This window comes from Emydura macquarii, unplaced genomic scaffold (genome assembly GCF_026122565.2).
Source record: "Emydura macquarii macquarii isolate MOO-44397 ecotype Brisbane River unplaced genomic scaffold, CSIRO-AGI_Emac_v2 contig_2393, whole genome shotgun sequence".
Taxonomy (NCBI): domain Eukaryota; kingdom Metazoa; phylum Chordata; order Testudines; family Chelidae; genus Emydura; species Emydura macquarii.
This window is the reverse complement of record NW_027132530.1, coordinates 215,976-239,796: the sequence shown is the minus strand read 5'-3', so window position 1 is coordinate 239,796 and position 23,821 is coordinate 215,976. Positions and strand designations below refer to the sequence as shown.

At 45.6% G+C, this 23,821-nt stretch overlaps 1 protein-coding gene across 1 annotated transcript; it reads right to left on the bottom strand.

Annotated features, from left to right (window-relative positions):
• Positions 1-2,359: 2,359 nt before the first annotated feature.
• On the bottom strand, positions 2,360-23,821 carry LOC137161877 (butyrophilin subfamily 1 member A1-like). Its single transcript, XM_067561391.1, has 7 exons — positions 23,704-23,821; positions 21,491-21,838; positions 16,504-16,785; positions 9,017-9,133; positions 3,865-3,885; positions 3,734-3,760; positions 2,360-2,919 (listed from the first exon to the last, which is right to left on the bottom strand). The coding sequence occupies exons 1-7, from the start codon at positions 23,792-23,794 to the stop codon at positions 2,360-2,362; spliced, it is 1,446 nt and encodes a 481-aa protein (XP_067417492.1). The 5' UTR covers positions 23,795-23,821.

Genomic DNA, 23,821 nt, shown 5'->3' with positions numbered 1-23,821 from the left:
TTATTCTCGTGAGCGTGATCTGGGGAGAAACCCTCGAGTGGCAACAATGGTCAGCCTGCCAGCAGGGTCCACATCCTGTTTGTGACGCCAATTGTTATGCCAGGCACTGCTGCTCACAGCTGCCTGCAGGTTCTGGATACTGGGTGAGGAATAAACACGCCCACACCAGGTAGGTACACTTATCTTTAATAACGGCTTACGCTCCAAACAGCAACGGGAGACTCGGCCATGAATCCACTTGGATTGCAAGGCAAAATCCCCCCGCAGCCTGCTTCGCAGCTCACCATAGAGTCTCCCGTTGCTGTTTGGAGCATAAGCCGTGATTAAAAATAAGTGTACCTACCTGGTGTGGGCGTGTTTATTCCTCACCCAGTATCTGCAGGCAGCTGTGAGCAGCAGTGCCTGGCATAAAAAGTATAAATAAGAATAGTTTATTAACACAGAACAAATATTTAAGTGATATTAAGCAAGAGAAGAAGAGAACAGATATGGTTACAAACAAAACCAAACAAAGCACACTTTCTAGTGACTAAAATGCAATTTTAGCAAGTTACAACCTTTGTCTAAGCATTTTTTTTTTCAGTGACATCAAGTTACCAGCATCACTAGCGTCCAGGCCAGGGGATCCAGTTTTCACAGACTCAGAGGTGCTGTTCCCTAAGTGATGAGTATGTTTTTTTGCTCCCTGTATATTTTCCCAAAGTCCATGTTCATTATTTCAAGAGCCAGAAAGACTTCCTGGGAGTGCAGACTCAGTCCCCCGGTTTGCTTACTCAATTCTTTCCTCTGTAACTTGTTGACTTGATTGCTTAGTTTACCTTATATGTAAATGTATTTTCATTGTTCTCTGCCCATATTCAAGCCAATCAGACATTCCTTTGTCTAGGGTAGGTTAGGTTTAGGCACTGCCTCCCAAACACAATTTAAGAACATTTACCACACTCATAATTTAACTTTGTGCTCAGCCCATGTGTATGTCACACAATGATTTTGGGGACCAGCGTGTCTCCAATTTACATTGGGTGCGTCTTCATCGATGGCAACAAATTCGCCACCGTCAGATCAATCTATGCGGATTGATTGAGTGGTCAGTGAAGTGCATTAAAACCACCCCCTCAAGTGGCACGGCGCAGTGAAGACGCTGAGTAGAAGAGGAGTTACAAAGTCAATGGGAGTTACGCAATCTACTCTGCGTAGCTTGTGTAACTCCCATCAACTGCCACCAAATGTGAAGGTAAGTGTAGACTAGGCCATGGAAAATCCTGCATGACATCTTTGAAATGCAAATGAGGAGAACCGTTTGGGGAATTGTGACTGTGTCAGACTGAGTTACAGTCTGGTGGGCCCTCTGCCAGTTGGCATTGAAAGGCTCATGGGGCACTTTGGAAACATTTTGGCCTTGGTGTTTCTACACAGCACTATCCCATCGTAACCCCTTTGTCTGTGTCCCATTTTCTCTCTTTGCTGGACAACTCCCTGCTTCATTAGCATCTGCCTTTTCCCTCTCACTCCCACAGTGATATCCCCAACCCTCCCCCTCTATGGGCCTGTCTCCTCTCCACCATCAAACCACTCATATGGGAACCTAGTCGCTGCACAGATCCACACCCTCCTGGCTAACACTGGTGGGATTTGCAGTAGAACATGGTTCTGATCTGTGTTCATCCTCCCCCAAGTCATGCAGGGCCCTGCAGATGCCCCATGAGGCAGCATAGCTCAGGGCACAGGTGAGACTGAGATCAGTCCTGTCTATGCTGCAGCACCAATCAGTGCTCTGACGTTGTTGGCAGCCACTGTGCACTCAATGGCTCCTGCAGGAACAAGAGACTGAGAGTGCAGGCAGGGTCCATCCCTCCCTTCCCTGGTTCCAGGCTTCTCTGCTTCTGGATCCCTCCCTTCTGCCTACCTTGCCCCACTCAGGGTCCTCCTGCCCTCCCTCAGAACTCCTCCTCTTCACACTGGGGTCCCCTCATCAGCCCCTCCCTGTTATTTCTGCTAGGGGTCTTCCTCCTTGTGGCCTCTCTCCCCTCCCCCTCTCATTACATCCCACCCCATCCCCAGAGTGTCTCTCTTGTGATCTGGGCTCTTCCCTTCCTGCTATTGCAGCCCCCTCCTAATCCCACCCTCAGTCACAGCAGCTACCCTTGGCATTGCACCCATACATCCCTCTCCATCAGCCTGCTCCCCCACCCCCTTCTCTGCCCCTTTACTTTCCCCCAGCTCACAAGCCTCATGCTGAAACTGAGGGAAGGAGATAGTGGGGGGCAGGCAAGTGATGCTCTTTATGCCATCCCCATGGGAACAGGCCTGGGGGCTGCTCAGCGCTTGGAGGGGACAGTCTCTACTGTGGGTGTCACTGTCAGGACAGATTCTCTCTGGCCTGAGCTGGGACTGGACAGATTATCAGGGGAGCCACGTTTTTACCCTCTTCTTTATAACCAATAAAAAAATAAGGGCAGAGCATCCCGGATAAGGTGTCAGTGAAAGTGAAGAGCTGGGACCCGTCTGTCACATTGTAAAATGAGACCTCGCCCACCTCGTAGTCCAGGGAAATCCCCACCCGAGTGGGCCTGACACTCACGGGGAGGAGAGTCCTATGGGAGGAGGTGCAGGCCTCATATTTCCCATGCCTGAGCCACACAGTCCAGAATCCATTCTCAGGAGTGAGTCTGTTCTTCCCCGTCCTGATCACCGAATCCCTACAAACCCCCACAGTCCAATTTGTTTTGTCTCTCACCTCCACCTCCCAATAACTCCTCCCACCTGTGAATCCCTTTGCACCCAGGACAATGGGATAAGTATTAAATCTTTTCGTATTGTCAGGTAAATCCTGTCGTTTATCTTCGTATGTCACAGTTTTGTGATCCTTGGACAGGACAAGGTTGGGATGAGCCGTGTCTGGATCCAGAGTCATGTCCACTGGGGAGAGAGTCACATTTTAGCAAAGAAACAGCATGGGGTTCCCATCCACAGAGGCTACCTGTCACCATGCTCCCAGCTGGAGATGCCTTTCAAAGGGGGGAGAGAACTATAAAAAGAAAGGGGAAATACCCCAAGGTACCCCCTCCTCCTCTCCCTCCCTCTCAATTTACTCACATACATTTACACACATACAGCTTATGTTCTCCCAGCATGCATCAGCACACACACACATGATCAGGCTGCATGACAGGTCCAAACACAGCTCAGCCATAGCTGTGAGGCAGAAAAACTGCGATGTGGGCACAATTTGTTGAAACAAAGTTTGGGGAGTGTCACAAGCTGGTTATAAAAAAAAGTCTGTCCTTGCAGTAGGGACAGGGCCTTCCTTGCCCCAAAGCCATGGAGACACAGAACAGCTCTTGTCTGTTTATGTTCTCCTGGAAGGAAATTGTGTGCAAAAGCCTGGTCTGAGCATGGACATTCTGCTGCTGGGAAGAGAGAGCTTAGCAGTTCAGTGCAAATTATGGACAGATACGAATGTCCATCCTGCAGAACCCAGGTACCACCCTGAAAAAGTGGCACCAGGGGACAGTATTATATCACTAATCAGCTTTCCCCCAAAGGGAGAATGTCCCTGTTCTGCAATAAACCTGGAGTGCTGTCTGCCCCTTTTCATCCATCCTCAGTGATACTGCTGTTTCCACCCTATTGAATTTCAAAGGAAAATGCTTTTTGCAGGGAAAGAAGCAGAGATTTCTCAAGGAGAAGTGGGGTCTCACCATGGATAAAATATCACCGATCTGTACAGTACCTGCATAGAGCTGGGCGATTCTCCACCCTGCAACCAAATGCAGACAGTGAGGTGAGAACTCCCCTAAACACAGACATGCTGAATAAGGGACAATGTCAAACAAGGGTTATACTGAGGGAAATGTTACTTACTGAGCTCAGCCTGGAGTTTGTCTAAAAATAAGCAAAGAGAAATGAGTCAATATCACATTATCTTGCTGAAGAGGAGTCAAAAAGACCTAAAAGCAAGGAAATTAAAATCCTCAGGCTTTGTGTACACTAGAAAAATTTGTCGACATAAGATATGTCAACTTTCAGCCACTGCCATAATTACAGCAGTGGCTGATGGCCACACTGATCTCCTTGGGTCGGTGGAGTGCGTCCTCACCTCCCTGCTGAGAACTCCCAGGCTCCCTGTGGACCCACGCGGGAACGTCTCCCCTCCCCAGTCCCAGCTGGGAGGTGATCGGCAGCCGCTGTGTCCCTCCTGGTCCAAGCTCGCAGCTGGGAGTTGGGCAGCGGCCACCTGCATCCCTCCCGGTCCCAACTGAGAGCCAGAGGCCAGGCGGCAGCCGCCCATGTCCTGCCTAGTCCCGGCTCGGAGCCGGGCTGCAGCTGCCCGCATCCCATCCAGTCCTGGCTTGGAGCCAGGATCCAGGCTGCAGCTGTCCACATCCTGCTTGGTCCCAGTTTGGAGCCGGGCTGCAGCCACCCACATCCCTCCCGCTTCTGGCTTGCAGTTGGGAGGCAGGCGGCAGCTGCCCACATCCCAGACTGGAGCCAGGAGCCAGGCAGCAGCTGCCCACGTCCTGCCCATGTCCCGGCTTGCAGCTGGGAGACAAGAACCAGCCTCAAGGGCTTGCAGCAGCCGGGGCTTCTCACCCCGCTCCCAGCCGCTTTCTTGTCAATTTCATCACTCCAGAGGAGGACGCAGTGTCTACACTGACACTGCATCACCCTAGTTCTGCCGACAAAAGCCTTACACCTCTGTTCGAGTTGGTTTTATTTTGTCAAAAAAAAGAGGCGGTTTTGTCGATGGTTTTGTGGTGATTGTAGTGTGTACACCAGCACTTTGTCAATAAAACTCTCTACTGTAGACTAGGCTTTAGTCTCAGCCTGGAGCCTACATCAGCAACCAGAGCGTAGCACCTCCTGGAAACAAAAGAATATGGAAAGGAAGAAATACAGTAACTCCACTTGGGTATCTAGTGAGGTCCAAGAGGTTGTTATAGCCAAAGAGGGAAGCCAAAGCCCATGAAGCCAGTAGAAAGGAGCATGAAGTACATTGGGTGAAGTGAATGATGTCTTGAGGACATCAGTTTGTGGCAGAGCATCACTCCAATAAGATTTTTCCCCTGAACCATGAATGGTCTCTGAAGCCCAGTGTTCTGAGAGTCATTTTTGCAGCGTGGAACATCCCAACAGTCAACCTATTTGCCACAGGGCACAACATCTTTTCTGCTCTCGGGGGTGTGTGTGTCTCATTTTGGGCTCCCTGTCTGAGACCTTCCACCTCAATTGGCAGTTGGCTCTTCTGTATGCTTTTCCTCCAATCCCGATCCTCCTACAAGTCATCCTCAAGATGAGAGTGGATCATGCCAAGCTCATTCTCATCGCCCTTGCATAGCCAAAGCTGTGAGGTTTCTCCAACCTTTTCACGTTATGGAGTCAGTCTCTCATACCCTTTCCTCTCCATCCCAATCTACTCCCACAGAATCACGGTCACACCTTGCATCCTGTGCTCAACTTCCTGCATCTCGTGGTTCCTTCGTGTTTGAATGAGAAGGAAAAGTGTTGTTCAGTGGCTGGTCAACAGGTCCATTTCAACAGTAGAAAGCCCTCTACCAGAAAGGCCTAGTTGGTGAAATGGAAACGTTTTTTGCTGTGGTCGTTGTCCCATGGAATTCAGCTGATGCTGGCTTGTATCTAGGATGTCTTGGAGCATTTGCTGCACCTTCAGTCATCCGGCCTTGCACGTAGCTCACTGAAAGTGCATCTGGTGGCGATATCAGTGCTTCATCCCACTCATTCACAGAAGATCAGTTTTCTCTAATGCCATGTTTGCAATATTCCTGAAGGGGCTTATTCATCTCCATCATCCAGTGTGAGAGCCAGTTCCTCTGTAGGACCTTAGCATAGTCCTAGTGGCTTTAATGTGACCTCTGCTTTAGCGCCTTGTATCTTGTCACTTTCTAATGTTGTGTCAGAAGACTGTGTTCCTGGTAGCAATAACATCTGCAAGGAGACTATCTGAGTTGCAGGATCTGATGGCAAAGCCTCCTTATAAGCAATTCTCCAAAGACAAAGTGACTTTACGATCCCACCCAAATTTGTGTCCAAAGTGGTTTCTAAGTTTCATTTGAACCAGGCAGTGTATCTGTGTTCTTCCCTGTGACATTCTCCAGGGTACAATCTGGACTGTTGAATACTAGTTCCACCTAGGAATTTCAGCCTGCAATGACTCTTATCCAGCTTTTTTGATGAAAAACCACTTCTCCAGGTTCTGCTCACACACAGACTTAGCCACATAAAAAAAAAAAAATCATTCCCAGCAAGCATGTCAGGGTGAGTATCATCCAGTACACCTGCTTTTAAATCACTTGGTAAATCATCATAGTCTATGTGCACTTTAGCTAAAGGCACAAAAATCCTACATTCTCCTATCAACACTAGCTCTGCCATTCCACCAGGCAATATGTCAGAGGCTAGGACCATACTCTGTTTAACCAGAGAAATCTGTGCACCTGTTTCTTTCCATCCTGTGCGTTCTTTGTTATTAATTCTGAGACACTTAATATGCTTCATATCTGAGTCTGCAGAGCTAACCCACACAAAACTTGTCAGGTAAACTTCAGGACCTCAGAGGTTTCTGTGCTGAGGACAGCTGCATTAACATGCACTGGCTAGGGCTTGGTTGCTTTTAGCTTAGGGCATGGATCTCTTGGAGCTACACTGATAACACCTTCTGGACTCTTCACTTTTCACAGGAGGTCTGAGGTAGGAATTGTGGGGAGGTGAGCATGTAGCCTCCCAATCACTCTCCTTTTCCCCCAGGGTTGAAATGGGTTTAAACTCCTCTTTCTATGGCTTACACTTGGGCTTGCTCAAAGGCACTAGCCAGAGTAGCCATATCAATAACAGATTTCACAGACTTATCCCACAGACATTGCATTACATAATCATTACATATACTCAGGAAATGTTTTTGACCAAAGAGATCTAACAATTGTTCAAAACTTTCAATGCCTTTTCCCTTGATCCATTTTCCCATTAGGTCATTCATTCTGTAAACATATTCACTTTTACTCATGTCAGCCTTCCTCTTAAGGTCCCTGAATTTTACCCTGTACACCTCAGGAGTAATTTAGAATATTTTCAAAACAGTTTCTTTAAATGTAGAGAATACTAGAGCATCCTGAGTTAGCATTTCATTAAATACATTTCAAGCTTTACCAGACAGTTTTGTAATCAGTCTTGTCTTCAGGAATTTCATGGACTTCACACAGCTTTTCAAAAGTAATGAAGTACACCTTGAAGCAGTCTGTCTCTTTGTATGCAGGACCTAGCTGGTTGCAGTTGTGGATTTTCAGAGTGATGGGCGGGGAGAGGAGTTGGTGGCACTGGGATCTGTTTCTGTTTTTCTATCAGTTCCAGTTGATATTTCTGCTCTTTCTCCTTCTCGTCATTCTCTTTGGCTTTCAGCTCCATGGTTTTCTCATGCAGCTGCATGGATCACTTATGTGCTGCTTCCTCTTGCTCTTGGGCTTCAGCCTCCATTCTAGCAGTCTTCTCTTTCTCTCTCAGCGTCAATTCTTTCATTTTCAGTTTCGTCTCATTTTCTTTTAACTGATGCTGGTGATCTTTTTCTTTTTCTTCTGCCTTCAGTCTGGCCAGCTCTAACTTTACTTCATTGTCACTCATTTTTATGCTTTTCTGTTTCTATTTCCCTTTCCCAAAACAACAACAAAACTGTAACTTTCTTTGACTGTTTCCAGCCACCACACTTGAATTTAGGTAGACTCTGACCCCTGCCTCTTAGGGGATGGGGGGGGAGAAGGTATTGCTTCTGAGTCACATAAGTGGAATATGTGGCTGCTTCTACTTGAAGAAGAAAAAACGGTTACTTACTGTAACTGGTTCTTCAAGATGTGATGTAGACATGTACTCCATGATCCACTCTCTATCTTCTCTGCATTGGAATCCAGTATATAGGTGTTAAATATGAAGGAACTGAGAGAGATTGGGGTGGTGCTGCCTCATTTAGTCAGGGGAAGGACTATGGCCATGAGAAATGAATGCCGCCCTTCTACAGGTACTACTAGGCAAAATTTTCTACCTCCGATGTGTTAGAAATAACCAAACAGGTTGTCCCGGGGGTGGATTGGGGAGACAGAACCCTTTATTGCCTGCTTGTTCCACCTCGACGCCGTGAGTGAGCAATGATGGGGTTGCTTTACAATTCTTTTATCCATAACATTCTTTGAAGTAAAGGCATGCCAGAGGGGAAGGAAATTAATGTTTTCTTCCTACCAAGGCCTTGCACAGAAATAGCAATAGGTATTTTATTAACCTCATTCCCAGCACAGATAGCCAGGAAGGGAGGAAAAGAAGAAAAAGATAACAGACTCTAACTAAAATTCACACCAATTAACAGAAACAAGGTTTGCCCTTGCCTTGACCCCGTTCCCTGTAGCTTAGGCCTGACCACTTGTCCAGCTTTTAATTCTTTATTCTCCTACACAATGCACTTGGCTCACACACCTAAGTGGAATACATATCAGCATCACATGTCAAAGAACCGCAGTTACAGTAAGTAACCATTTCTTATCCTGTTTTCTGATTTTCAGCAAAATCAGCAGGGTTCTGACCAAAGTTGAGGGGGGGGAGGAGGAGGGGGGGGTGGGTGTGAAGGTCCCAGCCTACATAAGCAAAGAAGTGCATGACTTTCTTATTAAGAAAAAAAGTTATGTAATTTGCTCAATGATCTAAATTTTCAGGGTGAGATTCTGTGCTTGGAACCTGCAGTCTAGAGGTACATGAGAGCTAAGTTGACTATAAGCATTCCTGACATCCTCCTGATCCTGGGCTGCCAAAGCAGCCCCTGATGTAACTCAGAGTTTGTCTGCATGGGCCATAGCCCCATCTTCTAGCATGGGGTGATCTGCAGACACCCAACCCTCATTTCTATCCCGGGGCTATAATTTTCCATAGTCCAAAGCACTTAAAATAAAATTCCCCTTCTGGGGGATTCTGATATATTATAAAATTATTTATTTATTTATTTTCTCCCCTCTTGTCACTTTACCTTTCACTCTGTGTTGCCTCCAGAAGCAGTAACTGGCCAGGGCAATGAGAACAATCAGGAGAGCCAGGATCACGCCCAGAGCCACCATCCAGGCATTGACTCTCGGGAAAAACAGCTCTGTAAGAGAAAGTGTCATTGACTTGGGAACAAATCTGAACATAAGAATGTAAAAATGGCCATACTGGTTAGACCAATGGTCCATCTATCCCAGAATCATGTCTTCGGACAGGGGCTAATTCCAGGTGCTTCAGAGGAAATGGACAGAACAGACAGTCATCAATGGATCCATCCCATGTTGTGCACTACCAACTTCTGGAAATCAGAGGTCAGGAACATCCAGAGCATGGGGTTGCATTCCTGATTGTCTTAGCTAATAGCCATTGATGGACTTATCCTCCATGAACTTATCTAGTTCTTTTTTTAACCCTTTTATGGTTTTGGCTTTCACAACATCCCCTGCCATCAAGTTCCATGGGCTGAGTATGTGTTGTGCGAAGAAATACTTCAGTTAGTTAATTTGTTTGTTTATAATAAACCTGATGCCTATTAATTTCATTGGGTGACCCCTGATTCTTGTGTTATATGGAGTAAATAACATTTTCTTATTCACTTTCTTCATACCAGTCACAATTTTATTACCCTCTATTATATCTCCTCTTTGTCATCTCTTTTCCAAGCTGAACAGTCCCAGTCTTTTTAATCTCTCCTCATATGGAAGCTGTTCCATACTGTTAATCATTTTTGTTGCCCTTCTTTGTACCTTCCCAATTCTTATTTATCTTTTTGAGATGGGTGACCAGAACTGCATGCAGTTTTCAAGGTGTGGGCTTACCATGGATTTATATAGTGGCATTATGATATTTACTGTTTTTTTTATCAACCCCTTCCTAATGGTTCCTAACATTCTGTTAGGTTATTTTTACTGCCACTGCACATCAAGGGGATGTTTTCATAGAACTATCCACAATGATTCCAAGATCTCTTTCTTGAATGGTAACAGCTAAGTTAGACCTGATCATTTGGCATAAAATCATAGAATCATAGAGTTGGAAGGGACCTCAGGAGGTCATCTAGTCCAACCCCCTGCTCAAAGCAGGACTAACCTCAACTAAATAATCTCAGCGAGGGTTTTGTCAAGCCGCATCTTAAAAACCTCGAAGGATGGAGATCCCTCCACCTCCCTAGGTAACCCATTCCAGTGCTTCACCACCCTCCTAGTGAAAAACCTTTTCCTAATGTCCAACCTAGACCTCCCGCCCTGCAACTTGAGACCGTTGCTCCTTGTTCTGTCATCTGCCACCACTGAAAACAGCCTTGCTCCATCCTCCCTGGAACCCCATTCTAGGTAGTTAAAGGCTGCTATCAAATCCCCCTCATTCTTCTCTTCTGCAGACTAAACAAGTCTAGTTCCCTCAGCCTCTCCTCATAAGTCTTGTGCTCCAGACCCCTAATCATTTTTGTTGCCCTCCGCTGGACTCTCTCCAACTTTTCCACATTCTTTTTGTAGTGGGGGGCCCAGAACTGGACACAATATTCTAAATGCGGCCTCACCAATGCCGAATAGAGGGGAATGATCACTTCCCACGATCTGCTGGCAATGCTCCTACTAATGCAGCTCAATATGCTATTAGCCTTCTTGACAACCAGGGCACACTGCTGACTGATATCCAGCTTCTTATCCACTGTTACCCCCAGGTCCTTTTCTGCAGAACCGCTGCCTAGCTCGTCGGTCCCCAGTCTGTAACTGTGCATGGGATTCTTCCGTCCTAAATGCAGGACTCTGCACTTGTCCTTGTTGAACCTCATCAGATTTCTTTTGGCCCAATCCTCCAGTTTGTTTAGGTCCTTCTGTATCCAATCCTTACCTTCTAAGGTATTTAGCTTAGTGTCATCTGCAAACTTGCTGAGTGTGCAATCTACCCCATCCTCTAGATCAGTGGTTCTCAACCAGTGGTACGTGTACCACTGGTGATACTTCAAAGAAGGTTGGGTGATACGCGAGCCGTACCGCGCCACCGAATCCACCGCCGAAAGTTCCACCCCCTGCTACCGTGAAACCCCGCCGCCACCAAAATTCCCCCCCACCCACTGACCCCCGCGAAACCCTGCCACCGAAAAGGGGCAAATGGCTGCAGGGTTTCGGTGGAGGGCATTGTTCCCCCCATGTAACCCCGCCGCTGCTGAAAGTCCCCCCCGCCGCCGCCGCGAAACCCCGCCGCCGCCGAAAGACCCCCCCGCTGTCTTTTTTCCCCGAGTGGTACTTGGGTCAGGTACCACTTGACCTGACTGTACCTGACCCGAGCGGTACTCAGGAAAAAAAGGTTGAGAACTGCTGCTCTAGATCATTAATGAAGATGTTGAACAAAACCGGCCCCAGGCCTGACCCCTAGGGCACTCCGCTTGTGATCGGCTGCCAGCTAGACATGGAGCCATTGATCACTACTCGTTGAACCCTATGCTCTAGCCAGTGCTCTATCCATTTTATAGTCCATTCATCCAACCCATACTTCTTTAACTTGCTAATAAGAATACTGTGAAAGACCGTAACAAAAGCTTTGCTAAAGTCAAGGTATATCACGTCCACCACTTTCCCCACATCCACAGAGCCAGTCACCTCTTCATAGAAAACAATCAGGTTGGTCAGTCATGACTTTCCCTTGGTGAATCCATGTTGACTGTTCCTGATGACCTTCCTCTCTTCCAAGTGCTTTAAAATGGATTCCTTGAGGACCTGCTCCATGATTTTTCCAGGGATTGAGGTGAGGCTGGCCGGTCTGTAGCTCCCTGGATCCTCTTTTCTCCCTTTCTTGAAGATGGGCACTATATTTGCTTTTTTCCAGTCATCAGGGACCTCCCCTAATTGCCACGAGCTATCAAAGATAATAGCCAATGTCTCTGAAATCACATCAGACATCTCCCTCAGCACCCTTGAGTGTATTGCATCTGGCCCCATGGACTTATGTATGTCCAATCTTTCTAAATAGTCTTGGACCTGTTCCTTCAGCACTGCAGGATGTTCACCTCCTTCCCATACTGGGCCGCCCAGTGCAGTAGTCTGGGAGCTGACCTTGTCTGTGAAGACAGAGGCAAAAAAGGCATTGAGTACCTCAGCTTTCTCCACATCCTTTATCACTAGGTTGCCTCCCCCATTCTGTAAGGGGCCCACACTTTCCCTAATCTTTCTCTTGTTGGTAAAATACCTGTAGAAACCCTTTTTGTTCCCCTTCACGTCCCCTGCTAGTTGCAACTCTAATTGTGCTTTGGCCTTCCTGATTTCATTCCTGCATGTTCAAGCAGTATTTTTATACTCGTCCCTAGTCATCTGACCAAGCTTCCACTTCTTGTAAGCTGCTTTTTTGTGTTTAAGTTCACCAAAGACTTCTTTGTTAAGCCAAGCTGGATGCCTACCATATTTGCTATTCTTTCTGCATATCGGGATGGTTTGTTCCTGTGCCCTCAATGAGGTTTCTTTAAAATACAGCCAGCTCTCTTGGATTCCTTTCCCCCTCATATTAGCTTCCCAGGGGATCCTGCCCATCAACTCCCTGAGGGAGTCAAAGTTTGCTTTTCTGAAGTCCATGGTCCGTATCCTGCTGTTCTCCTTTCTTCCTTTTGTCAGGATCCTGAACTCGACCATCTCATGGTCACTGCTGCCTAGGTTGCCACCCACTTCTACTTTCCCTACCAAATCTTCCCTGTTCGTGAGCAGCAGGTCAAGAGAAGAACGGCCCCTCGTTGGTTGCTCCAGCACTTGCACCAGGAAGTTGTCTGCAACACTATCCAAAAACTTCCTGGATTGTCTGTGCTCTGCTGTACTGCTCTTCCAGCAGATGTCAGGGTGATTGAAGTCCCCCATGAGAATCATGTCCTGTGAACTGGAAACTTTCCCTAGTTGACTGAAGAAAGCCTCATTTACCTCGTCCTTCTGGTCTGGTGGTCTATAACAGACACCCACCACGATATCACCCTTATTGTTCTTGCTTCTAAACGTAACCCAGAGACTCTCAATTGGCTTATCTCCAGTTTATACTGGAACTCAGAGCAGTCATAGTGCTCTCTTACACACAGTACAACTCCTCCACCCTTTTGCTCCTGCCTGTCCTTCCTGAATAGTTTATACCCATCCACGACAGTGCTCCAGTTGTGTGAGTTACTCCACCGAGTCTCAGTTATTCCAATCATGTCATAGTTTCTTGACTGTGCCAGGACTTCCAATTCCTCCTGCTTGTTTTCCAGGCTTCTTGCATTTGTGTATAGGCACTTGATTGCGATTGCCCTACTTTCTCAGTATGAATCAGGAGGCCTCCCCTGTTGCACCCTCCTCCTTCTGCTTCCTTGTGGTGTCCCATTTCCCCACTTACCTTCGGGCTTAGGTCTCCATCCCCCATAAAACCTAGTTTAAAGCCCTCCTCACTAGGTTAGCCAGCCTGTCTGTGAAGATACTTTTCCCTCTCTTTGTATATAGCTGAGATTTTGTTTTCCAATGTGTATTACTTTACACTTAACAACATTGAATTTCATCTACCTTTTTTTGTCCGCTCACCCAGTTTTATGAGATCACTTTGTAATTCTTTGCAGTCTGCTTTGGACTTAACTTTCTTGAGTAAATTTTGTATCATCTGCAAATTTTGCCATCTCATTGTTTATCCATTTTTCCAGATCATTTATGAATATGTTGAACAGCACTGGTCCCAATACAGATCCCTAAGGGCCAGCACTATTTACCTCTCTCCATTCTAAACACTGACCATTTATTCCAACCCTTTGTTTTCTGTCTTTTAAACAGTTACCGATCCATGAGAGGACCTTCCTTCTTATCCTATGACTGCTTACTTTGCTTAAAAGCCTTTGGTGAGGGACCTTGTCAAAGGCTTTCTGAAATTTTAAGTACACTCTATCCACTTGATCACTATTTTCCACATGTTTTTGACCTCCCCCTCCCCCAAATAATTCTAATAGATTGGTGAGGCATGATTTCCCTTTATGAAAGCAGTGTTGACTTTTCCCCAACAAATCATGTTCAGCTATGTGTCTGATAATTCTCTTCTTTACTATAGTTTCAACCAACTTGCCTGGTACTGAAGTTAGGCTCACTGAACTGTAACTGCCAGAATTGCCTCTGGAGCCTTTATAAAAAAAAATTTAAAAATAAGAATTTCCTTCCTCACCCCCATTAAAAACTGTAATGCTCACAGCATACACACAGAGAAGTTAGATAGAAACATAAATATTCTTGCTGGAAGTTTGCAGTGTAACATCTTTTATTTCTTAGAAATCCAGAACCTTAAAACACAAGAACCACCCAATATAGAAAGGGGCTGCTCCCTATGGCACAGCTCATCCTACCTTGCTTTAAGTTGGCCTTGTCTATAGGAACAAGGAAGTTGGGGTGTAAATCTATCTTGCACTAGCCTGTTATGTACTAACTAACTAACTAACTCTGCTGCCATTCACTAAAAATTCCTGGTGCACTTTGATCTGTTCCTGTTTCAAAGTGGGATAGATCAAAATGTACAGAATTGTTAGTGCATGTAGCAGCGTCCATATAGCCAGTTTGTGTGCAGGAGGCAAATGTGAGACAGATTTATACCCCCAGCTGGCCATAAATTAACTGTTCCTGTAGACAAACCCTGATTCTGCTTGCATGCTTTGCTACAGAGCCTTCTAGCTTGCAAACAGGACTTGGAAAACTTTCACCCCCCTCTTAAAGTGATAACATGCAAATCCAACGCAGCCGTCATGACACCACAAGAACATAGGAAAATTCCCTTCCCCACTCCTATTGAGAAGAATGATGATTACTGGGTACTGAGCTGTTATGAGAATCTGGCCAATGGCCTCCCAGCCTGCAAGATGCTAAACACCTTCAGTTCCTATGGGAGTCAAAGACACTTCATAGAATCATAGAATCATAGAATATTAGAGTTGGAAGGGACCTCAGGAGGTCATCTAGTCCAACCCCCTGCTCAAAGCAGGACTAACCTCAGCTATATCATCCCAACCAGGGCTTTGTCAAGCCTCACCTTAAAAACCTCTAAGGATGGAGATTCCACCACCTCCCTAGGTAACCCATTCCAGTGCTTCACCACCCTCCTAGTAAAAAACTTTTTCCTAATGTCCAACCTAGACCTCCCCCTGCAACTTGAGACCGTTGCTCCTTGTTCTGTCATCTGCCACCACCGAGAACAGCCTAGCCCCATCCTCCCTAGAACCCCCTTTCAGGTAGTTAAAGGCCGCTATCAAATCCCCCCTCACTCTTCTCTTTTGCAGACTAAACAAGCATAGTTCCCTCAGCCTCTCCTCATAAGTCCTATGCTCCAGCCCCCTAATCATTTTGGTTGCCCTCCGCTGCACTCTCTCCAACTTGTCCACATCCTTTTTGTAGTGGGGGGCCCAAAACTGGACACAATATTCTAAATGCGGCCTCACCAATGCCGAATAGAGGGGAATAATCACTTCCCGTGACCTGCTGGCAATGCCCCTCCTAATGCAGCCCAATATGCCATTAGCCTTCTTGACAACCAGGGCACACTGCTGACTCATATCCAGCTTTTTATCCACCGTTACCCCCTGGTCCTTTTCTGCAGAGCTGCTGCCCAGCTCGTCGGTCCCCAGTCTATAGCTGTGCATGGGATTCTTCCTTCCTAAGTGGAGGACTCTGCACTTGTCCTTGTTGAACCTCATTAGATTTCTTTTGGCCCAATCCTCCAGTTTGTTTAGGTCACTCTGTATCCTATCCCTACCCTCCAGGGTATCTACCACTCCCCCCAGCTTAGTGTCGTCCGCAAACTTGCTGAGAGTGCAATCTACCCCATCCTCCAGATCATTAATAAAGATGTTGAACAAAACCGGCCCCAGGACCGACCCCTGGGGCACTCCGCTTGTGACCGGTTGCCAGCTAGACATGGAGCCATTGATCACTACTCGTTGAGCCCTATGCTCTAGCCAGTTCTCTATCCATTTTATAGTCCATTCATCCAACCCATACTTCTTTAACTTGCCGATAAGAATACTGTGTGAGACAGTATCAAAAGCTTTGCTAAAGTCAAGGTATATCACATCCACCGCCTTCCCTACATCCACAGAGCCAGTCACCTCATCATAGAAAGCAATCAGGTTGGTCAGGCATGACTTTCCCTTAGTGAATCCATGTTGACTGTTCCTGATCACCTTCCTCTCCTCCAAGTGCCTTAAAATGGATTCCTTAAGGACCTGCTCCATGATTTTTCCAGGGATTGAGGTGAGGCTGACAGGTCTGTAGTTCCCTGGATCCTCTTTCCTCCCTTTTTTGAAGATGGGCACTATATTTGCTTTTTTCCAGTCGTCAGGGACCTCCCCCTGTTGCCACGAGCACTTAAGGCTGCTCAGGTCTTTACAAGAAGTACTCAGCACCTTGAAGGTTTGGGCTAGTAAATAGAAGACACAATGATAAATACTTTCCATCCATGTCTGCAGTCTATCCATGTGCCCCTGGTCTGAGCACTGACCTGCTATGTAAATTGTTGACTCTCTCTCCTGGTTGAGTAGGGGATTCCTGACACAGCAGGACACTTTCTGGTTGGACTTTTCTGTTATAACAATGGTTATCTCTGTTTGATACAGACCATCTGACTCTTGGGATATTGTTTCAGGAGCTGATGGTAAGAGTTGCCCACGGAGATCTCTCCATACCACCTTTGTCTCTGGGTACCATCCAGATGATTGACACACCATCCGAATCCCTCTGTCCTGATGTCCCTCCACAGAGATGGAAGGAGCAGAGCCCAAACCTACAGGAGAAATAAATGAACATGTGATGATCCTGCAGTGCCCCTGTAACACACTGTACTTCAAAGTAGCACCTTGGGAACCCTCCCCTCCTCCCCCCCATATTCATTATTTGTATATGGTTGTGATATTTCATACAAAGCATGCCTTGTAAGGTCATAGACTGCTGAAATTCATTGTTCTGTTAAAATATGTATATCATTACTGATTATGAAGTTATGAGATTTTGCTATATGGTTGTTATTGAAATATGTTGTGACTCTGGGAGACACCCACAGCTAACTCCAATGGCAAAAAAGTAGATGACCCACACATAGGCAGGCATTAAATGACCATACTAGCCATTGACCAGCAGGGAAATTGTCAACAAGATATTTACAATTCAATAAGAGACAGTTGTGTAAGCGCCATACAATGGGGATAGTTCAAGTCTGTGACTCAGCAAGGCCCACCCGGACATGTTTGGGCCAATATTTTTCCAGGGACATGAATTGAGAGAATAAAATAAGGGACAGTGGCATCATGAGATCACCTTTCTTCTCTCCCACCTACTCTGAAAGCAACAAGAATGCTGGGAAGACAAAGACTTTGAACTGAGGAGATTGGTCCCAGCTGAGGAGGGAATTCAGCCTGTGTATTAAGAACTGTAACCTTCCTGCAACATCCAGTAGGGTGAGAAAAACTGTTTTGATTCAAATCTTACTGAATCTGATAAAGTTTAGGATTTAGAATACGCGTTTACTTTTAATTTTTAGGTAACTATTTCTGGCCTTTATACCTAACAATTATAATTACTTAAAATCTATCTTTCTGTAATTAGTAAACTTTATTTTAATGTTTAATCTTAACCAGTGAGTTTGTCTAAACTGCTTGGGGAATCTGCTCAGGTTATAAAGGCTGGTGCATGTCAACTATTCTTTGACAAAATTGTGAACTAATTAATGAGTTTGCATTGTTTGAGCGAAGGTCTTGAGCAGTATAACGTGGTACATTTCTGAGGTGCAAGGTTGGGGCTAGAAGGATTTTCTGGTATCTCCCTCTGTATAGCTCATGAGAGCCTGCATATAACTTTGGCTGTGCCTTCACATGCCAATGACTGTGAGAGTGAAGCCTGAAGGGGGTCCTTGTCACTAGCAGAACAGTGTGAGAGGTACCCTGATCCAGAGAGTAGAAGAGGACACAGTGGTCCCACAGTCCAGATTGTACCCCAGGGGTGGTCCAGTCACAGCCCTGTAATGAGCCAAAGTTTAATACAATATTATCAAAAGTAATTTCCTATTAAATAATAATCAAACATGAGTCCATAAGTGTGGTTGGTCAGCTAATTTGCCAGATTCCTATTTGATATACAGTAGAATTAACGTTAATGTCTGAGCTGTTCTATGCATAAACTTGCTCCAGTTTAGTTAAACTGGTTTAGATAAACCAGAGCAAACCCCTGTGGGGGCATTCTTAAATCACGAAGGAATCGACTTAAGCTAAATTAGTATAAGCCATTTCCAAACCCATTTAAGAATGTCCACACAGAGGTTTGCATTAGTTCATTGAAGACAGTGCAGATGTGCATGTGACCAAGCCTTAAATTAATTCACTAAAAAAATCTTTGCTACTGGGGAATTCAGGTTGCCTTGGCAATGCCTTGTACCTTTCAGAGCATGGAAGTTGGTAAGAGAAAACTGACTCCTCTGAGAGCCAGAAAACACGCTTAGCGAAACAGAAACTGGAAATTAAGGAAAGGCAGGGTTAAGGTTACATCTCCTACACCAGGCCACATTTTTTTTTATTTTTGTTTTTTACAGATGAGCTAGATGGAAATAAAATTATCTTAATTTGAACCCAGATCCTTGTAGCTTAACTAAGCTGTGAATTCAAACTGATTTCATTACTGCGGTGCCACTTTGTGTGTAGAGTGGCCCTTAGGCTGTGTGAAAATTTCACAACGATCATCCTAGAGAGGGACAAAACCCTCCAAGGAGAGACAGAGAAGGGAGGGGGTGTCTAAAGCCTCTGACCAAAAAAGCCCAAGGTAAGGAGTCCTCTCCAAGAAGGTGTGTGACTTGCAAGGTTTGAGTCTTACAGACTCATGGGAAATGCCCAAGGGCCATGGACAACAATTGAGTTTAAACGGCCAAAGGTGAAAATTATATATTACCAAAGGGAATTGTAGGAGAGTAAAGAGTTAAAAGCTGCACAAATGGTCAGGCCTAAGTTACAGGGAACAGGGTCATGGCATGGGCAAATCTTGTTTCTGTTAACTGGTGTAAATTCTAGTTAGAGTCTGTTATCTCTCTTCTTTTCCTCCCTTCCTGGCCATCTTTGCAGGGGATAAGGCTAACGAAATAACTATTGCCACTCCTGCACAAGGCCAGGGTGGGAAGAAAGCATATCTTTACTTCTAAGAATGTTAGTGTAAAATTAATAGGTTTTGAGGTGATGTGCCTACCCTCTGTATGGTAATCCTGTAAACAACAAATAGGGGTGGGTATAATTGAATTCATCTTGTAGTTGTTAATATTCATTTTATAGGTGTCAATGTAACCAAATAAGGGTCTATGGGGAGTTGCTGGAAATGTATACTTTTACATACTGTTATGGATAAAAGGATTGTAAAGTAACCCCCTCGTTGCTTACTCTTGGCGTCGAGGTGGAACGAGCAGGCAATAAAGGGTTCTGTCTCCCCAATCCACCACCAGGACAACCTGTTTAGTTATTTCTAACAGGAATGATCTTGTTGTGGTTATAAAAGTGAAAACCCACAGCAGACTATTATTGTGTTGTGAGTGGCTGGAAGAGTTTTAAGTAGAATGTAACATTGTCAGTGCATTCAAATAATGAAAAACACAAAGAAAAATTTATCAAAATTTTTCATTATCAGTGTTTATATTACAGTAGCAATTAGAGTCCTCAGCTGAGCTTGGAGCCCAGCTATGTTGGGCACTCTACACACATCATAAGAGACAGTCTGTGCCCTGAAGAGTTTACAGTACAAATGGGCAAGACACCCAGAGGGTAAGAGAGGAAACAGAAGCACAGAAATTTGCCCCAAGTTCATGCACAGCTCATTAGCAAAGCCTGGAATAGACCCTAGGTCACTTGACTCCCAGTCCACTGTACTTTCCACTAGGAAACCCTGCCTCCCATTTATTGTTGTTCTGTCATATGTGCATATGCTTCATATTCTCTAAAGATTGTAGGGATCTGTTAGTTAACCCTTCAGTTTCTTGAGCAGGAATAGGGAATGGTTCTTCCCTTTTATGATACAGGCAATGTTTGTCACCACACACATTGTGCAAAAGGTACAAAAATTTGTGCAAGAAGAACTACTTGAAGGAGCTATGTACTGCTTAACTGGGATGCAGGGAGGCTACACTCTTCCACTATTTTCACTTACAAAGCTACTTTTAGAAGCATCTTTATTGCCACAATGTATTTGTCAGTGCAGAATTATGGTTGCCCAGCATTGCCTTGTATCTTTCCAAAATGTAGAGAGTGATTACATTTAAATTTCTGAAAACCAAGAGATACAAAGTGAAGGTACACACTGCCCCCTCAATGCAACCCTAACTCCACCTCCTGGAGCTGGCAATAGGGGCTGGCTATGGTTCAGTAAGGCTGGCACCATAATAAATAGCCATGAGGAAGGATTATGAGAACATGCTATTGTTCATGTTGTGTTTTGCAGAGTTGAATTTATCAGCATGCAATCCAACTGCCTTCACTATGTCCAGTGTAGCTGTATTGAATGGTAGAGGAATTACTTGGAACAGATTAGCAGAGCTGCCTCTGTAACATAAGGAGAGGTACCGGTGTGCCTTGAGGCACCATGTATTCCTCATTTCACTGCTGAGTTCTGTAGATTGTGTCAGTAGAAGTGCATATGGGTGTCATCTTGCCATGGGGATTCTCCCATGTCTCCTGGTGGCAGACATGACAGTGATCTCCAGGAGTTGGTGAGGGGTAAGTGAAGGCAATGTCTCAAAAAGAATCCCAGGGGCAAGGGTGATGGGATGGTAACATTTTGCAAGTCAGGGGGGTTTGTGTAGAGCAGGCTCAGTGTTTGAGTGTAGACAAGGTGTTTGCTACACCTGACCTGAACCTCATGTCATGGTTACAGAACTAGCTGAACCTCTGTCCCCTTTCTGATCTCTCTGACAACACTTTCAGGTGACAGGCCTCCTGCCTTTACTTGTCTTGGTTCGGGGGAGAGAATTCCTCATTTCTCCCACTCTTAAACCGATTCTGGGCTACAGGAGCCTGTGTATCAACCACTGTTATCCTGTGTGGGCCAGATACCAGCCGAGATCAATCCCAGCTGGTGACATCAGTTTGGAGAGGAACAGAGCCATTGTTTGGCTCCAGGTGTGCACAAAATGATATAAGAAACACAATGTGTTAATATCAACTGATTGTTTAGGGATGTTTGTGTATCTCATTAACTCCTTGCTCTAATGACCTCAAATTTGGGCCACTAACCCTACCTCAAACTCCAAAGAGGCACAGCAATTTTCAAGACACTCTGAGCATGCATGTGTTTTTTAGAGCACTTAGACAAACTGGGTGTTAAACAGTAAACTAGAATCAACCTGAACTAGAGCAGAGGTACTACCTGGCCATAATGAGAAAAATCAGGTGTCATCTCACTATGAACTCTCTGACTTCATTTATTACCCTGTTTAAGACATCAAAGCATCAGAACAAGTTACTGACCTGCCACCTTCAGTCCCAATAAAGCTTCTTCATAGAAGACACCGGACTGAAAAAAACACTTGTACTGCCCATCATCTGAGGGTCGGATGTTGTGTATTCTCAGAGAAACCCTCCCATTTTCAATGTCATCTTTCAAGAGCTCGGTTCTCCTTCGATATTCCGGCATCTGCTCTCCATACTGATCCTGCCCATCACGGTACAGGTGCACAAACGGAGAGTACTTGGATCGGAACCATCTCACCTCCATGTTCTCAGCGCTTATCGTGGGGGAGAGGCGGCAGGTCAGGACGGCCTCCCCACCAACAGAGGCAGTGATTGGATGGTCAGGTCCAGTCACTGTGAACTGTGCTGTGAAATGTACAATGAAAAATGGAAATTAAATCAGTTAGGGGCTGACGGTGGCATTAATTTAGCAATAAGACACACAATACAAGACCGTTAGGAGTGAACACCAGGTACCCATCCAGTGCCTTAGACGTTTATGAGTGCAGAGAGTCACAGGCTTGAGGTGGCTGCATCTCTGTCTCCTTCTATGGTCTGCTCAAGGAATATCCCCTTAAAAGGGAGATGTCTCCCTCTCCCTCCACACTGGGATTTTAGGATTGCAGCCCCCCTGCAATTCACTGTATTTTTCCCAGCAGGGCTGACTAAAGTCCAACACCCCCACTTTGCTTTCTCTCCAAGGGTTATGGACAGTATGTGCCAGCGGTTACCCCAGCAGCCAAACAGCTCTTCCAAAGCAGAGAACATTTACAGACAAAAACCTGACAGAGAAAACTTACCATAAATCAATAAAAGGTCTGAAGACATGTTACACTTATACCAAAGGATTCTCATCTGGAACACTGGATTCTAATAGATTCCAAAGTCTTTCAAACCCTTCTCTAAGGGTTTGTCCTCTTGGTTAACATGCCATATCTGTTGGTAGCCCAAGATCCTGGTCCTCTGTTCAGTTTAAATTAATCTTATTTACCAAAAATCGTTGCTGTCTTGGGCTTCTGGGACCTGCTCTGACCAGTTTATGCAATTCTCCCCAGAAGTGATACTTCTCTGGAGCTGTTACTTGTCCCAGAAGTAATTACCCCCCCATGGTTTGTAGTTCTTGGAGGAGATGGGGAACCCTACCCCATGGAGTAGATTACATTCCCACACCCACAAATATGCATATAGCATGGATATATACCATTTGTAAAGGAGATGCAAAAATACACCGAACATTCATGAAGGTAACACAATAGTCCCCAAAATACTGCCTGTGATTGCACTATCTGTCATACAGAGTTCCTATGTGAATGTTATGCATTAACCATATTATCTCTGAATGGGGCTCAAAACTTTTGATACACCAAAGCCTTTTGTGCTGCTTCAGCGGATGGGCCTCCCCAACTGGTGTAGGGATGGTGTAAGGGCCTGCAAGGTGTAAAGATATGAAAACAGATCATCATCACTATGCAGATGGTGGCTTTAAAGGCAAAGTCAGAAGTCAGGTAATGGAGAGGGAGAAGGTGGCAGATAGAAAAGTGCAGGGGGCAGAGAACTGACCACTGAGGAACTGCACAGAATGGGGGGAGGTCATGTCTCGGTGCAGAGACAGAATTATTCAGCTGGTTAAATTAGCAGGATGGAAACCATAGCAGGAGGGAACCACAGAGCCTGAGTAGCTGTGGAGCCAGCCCCGGGGGTGGAGAAAGTCACTATAAGGGCTTCGCTGAGGGTACAGAATGAAGCTGGCAAATATCCTCACATCTTCATTGTGAGACCAGGTTTAGCTGAGCCCTAATCACATGTCTAGTGCAGCATGAGTGACTTGTGCATTCTTACTTCATAACTGGAGAGTCTGGGATTCAGGACTCATTCATGACTGAAGAGTCTGGTTTGTGACATATTTCTGTCCGGGTAGTGAATAGGGGAACTGGGTAGTGTCCCTTTAAATAGTTTGTGAGCCCAGTACTGGTACTCGCTGTGTTGTGTGTTTTAGAAGCTGCCAGAAACCAGTCAGAGCAGTAGGATGGATGTAATGTCAAGGCCTGACAAGATTGTGTATAGGTTGTAACCATGGCCACTGAAGTGTGCCCTGTGGTTTCTCCATGTTGCAGCTCATTGTGTAAAGAGCAAAAGGCACACACCAGGCAGGGTGAGCAGACAAGGGAGTGATGTGAGATAGATGGTAACAGCAACAGCAGCAAACGCAGCGAGGAGGCTGGAGCTCCTACCTGACGCCAGCCCGTGAGCCTGCAGAGTGAGGCAGAGAGCGATGTAGCCTGTTGAGCTGTTGGAGAACGAGGGAACCTTCCCCATCATCATAGCTTGGTCTGGGGAACAGGAGAAATA

Coding starts and splice junctions, on each gene's coding strand:
- LOC137161877 (XM_067561391.1), bottom strand. CDS start 23,794: ATGATGATGGGGAAGGTTCCCTCGTTCTCCAACAGCTCAACAGGCTAC. Junction 16,786..21,490: donor ATTGGGACTGAAGGTGGCAG/GTCAGTAACTTG, acceptor TTTCTCCTGTAG/GTTTGGGCTCTGCTCCTTCC. Junction 3,886..9,016: donor GAGGCAACACAGAGTGAAAG/GTAAAGTGACAA, acceptor GCTTATTTTTAG/ACAAACTCCAGGCTGAGCTC.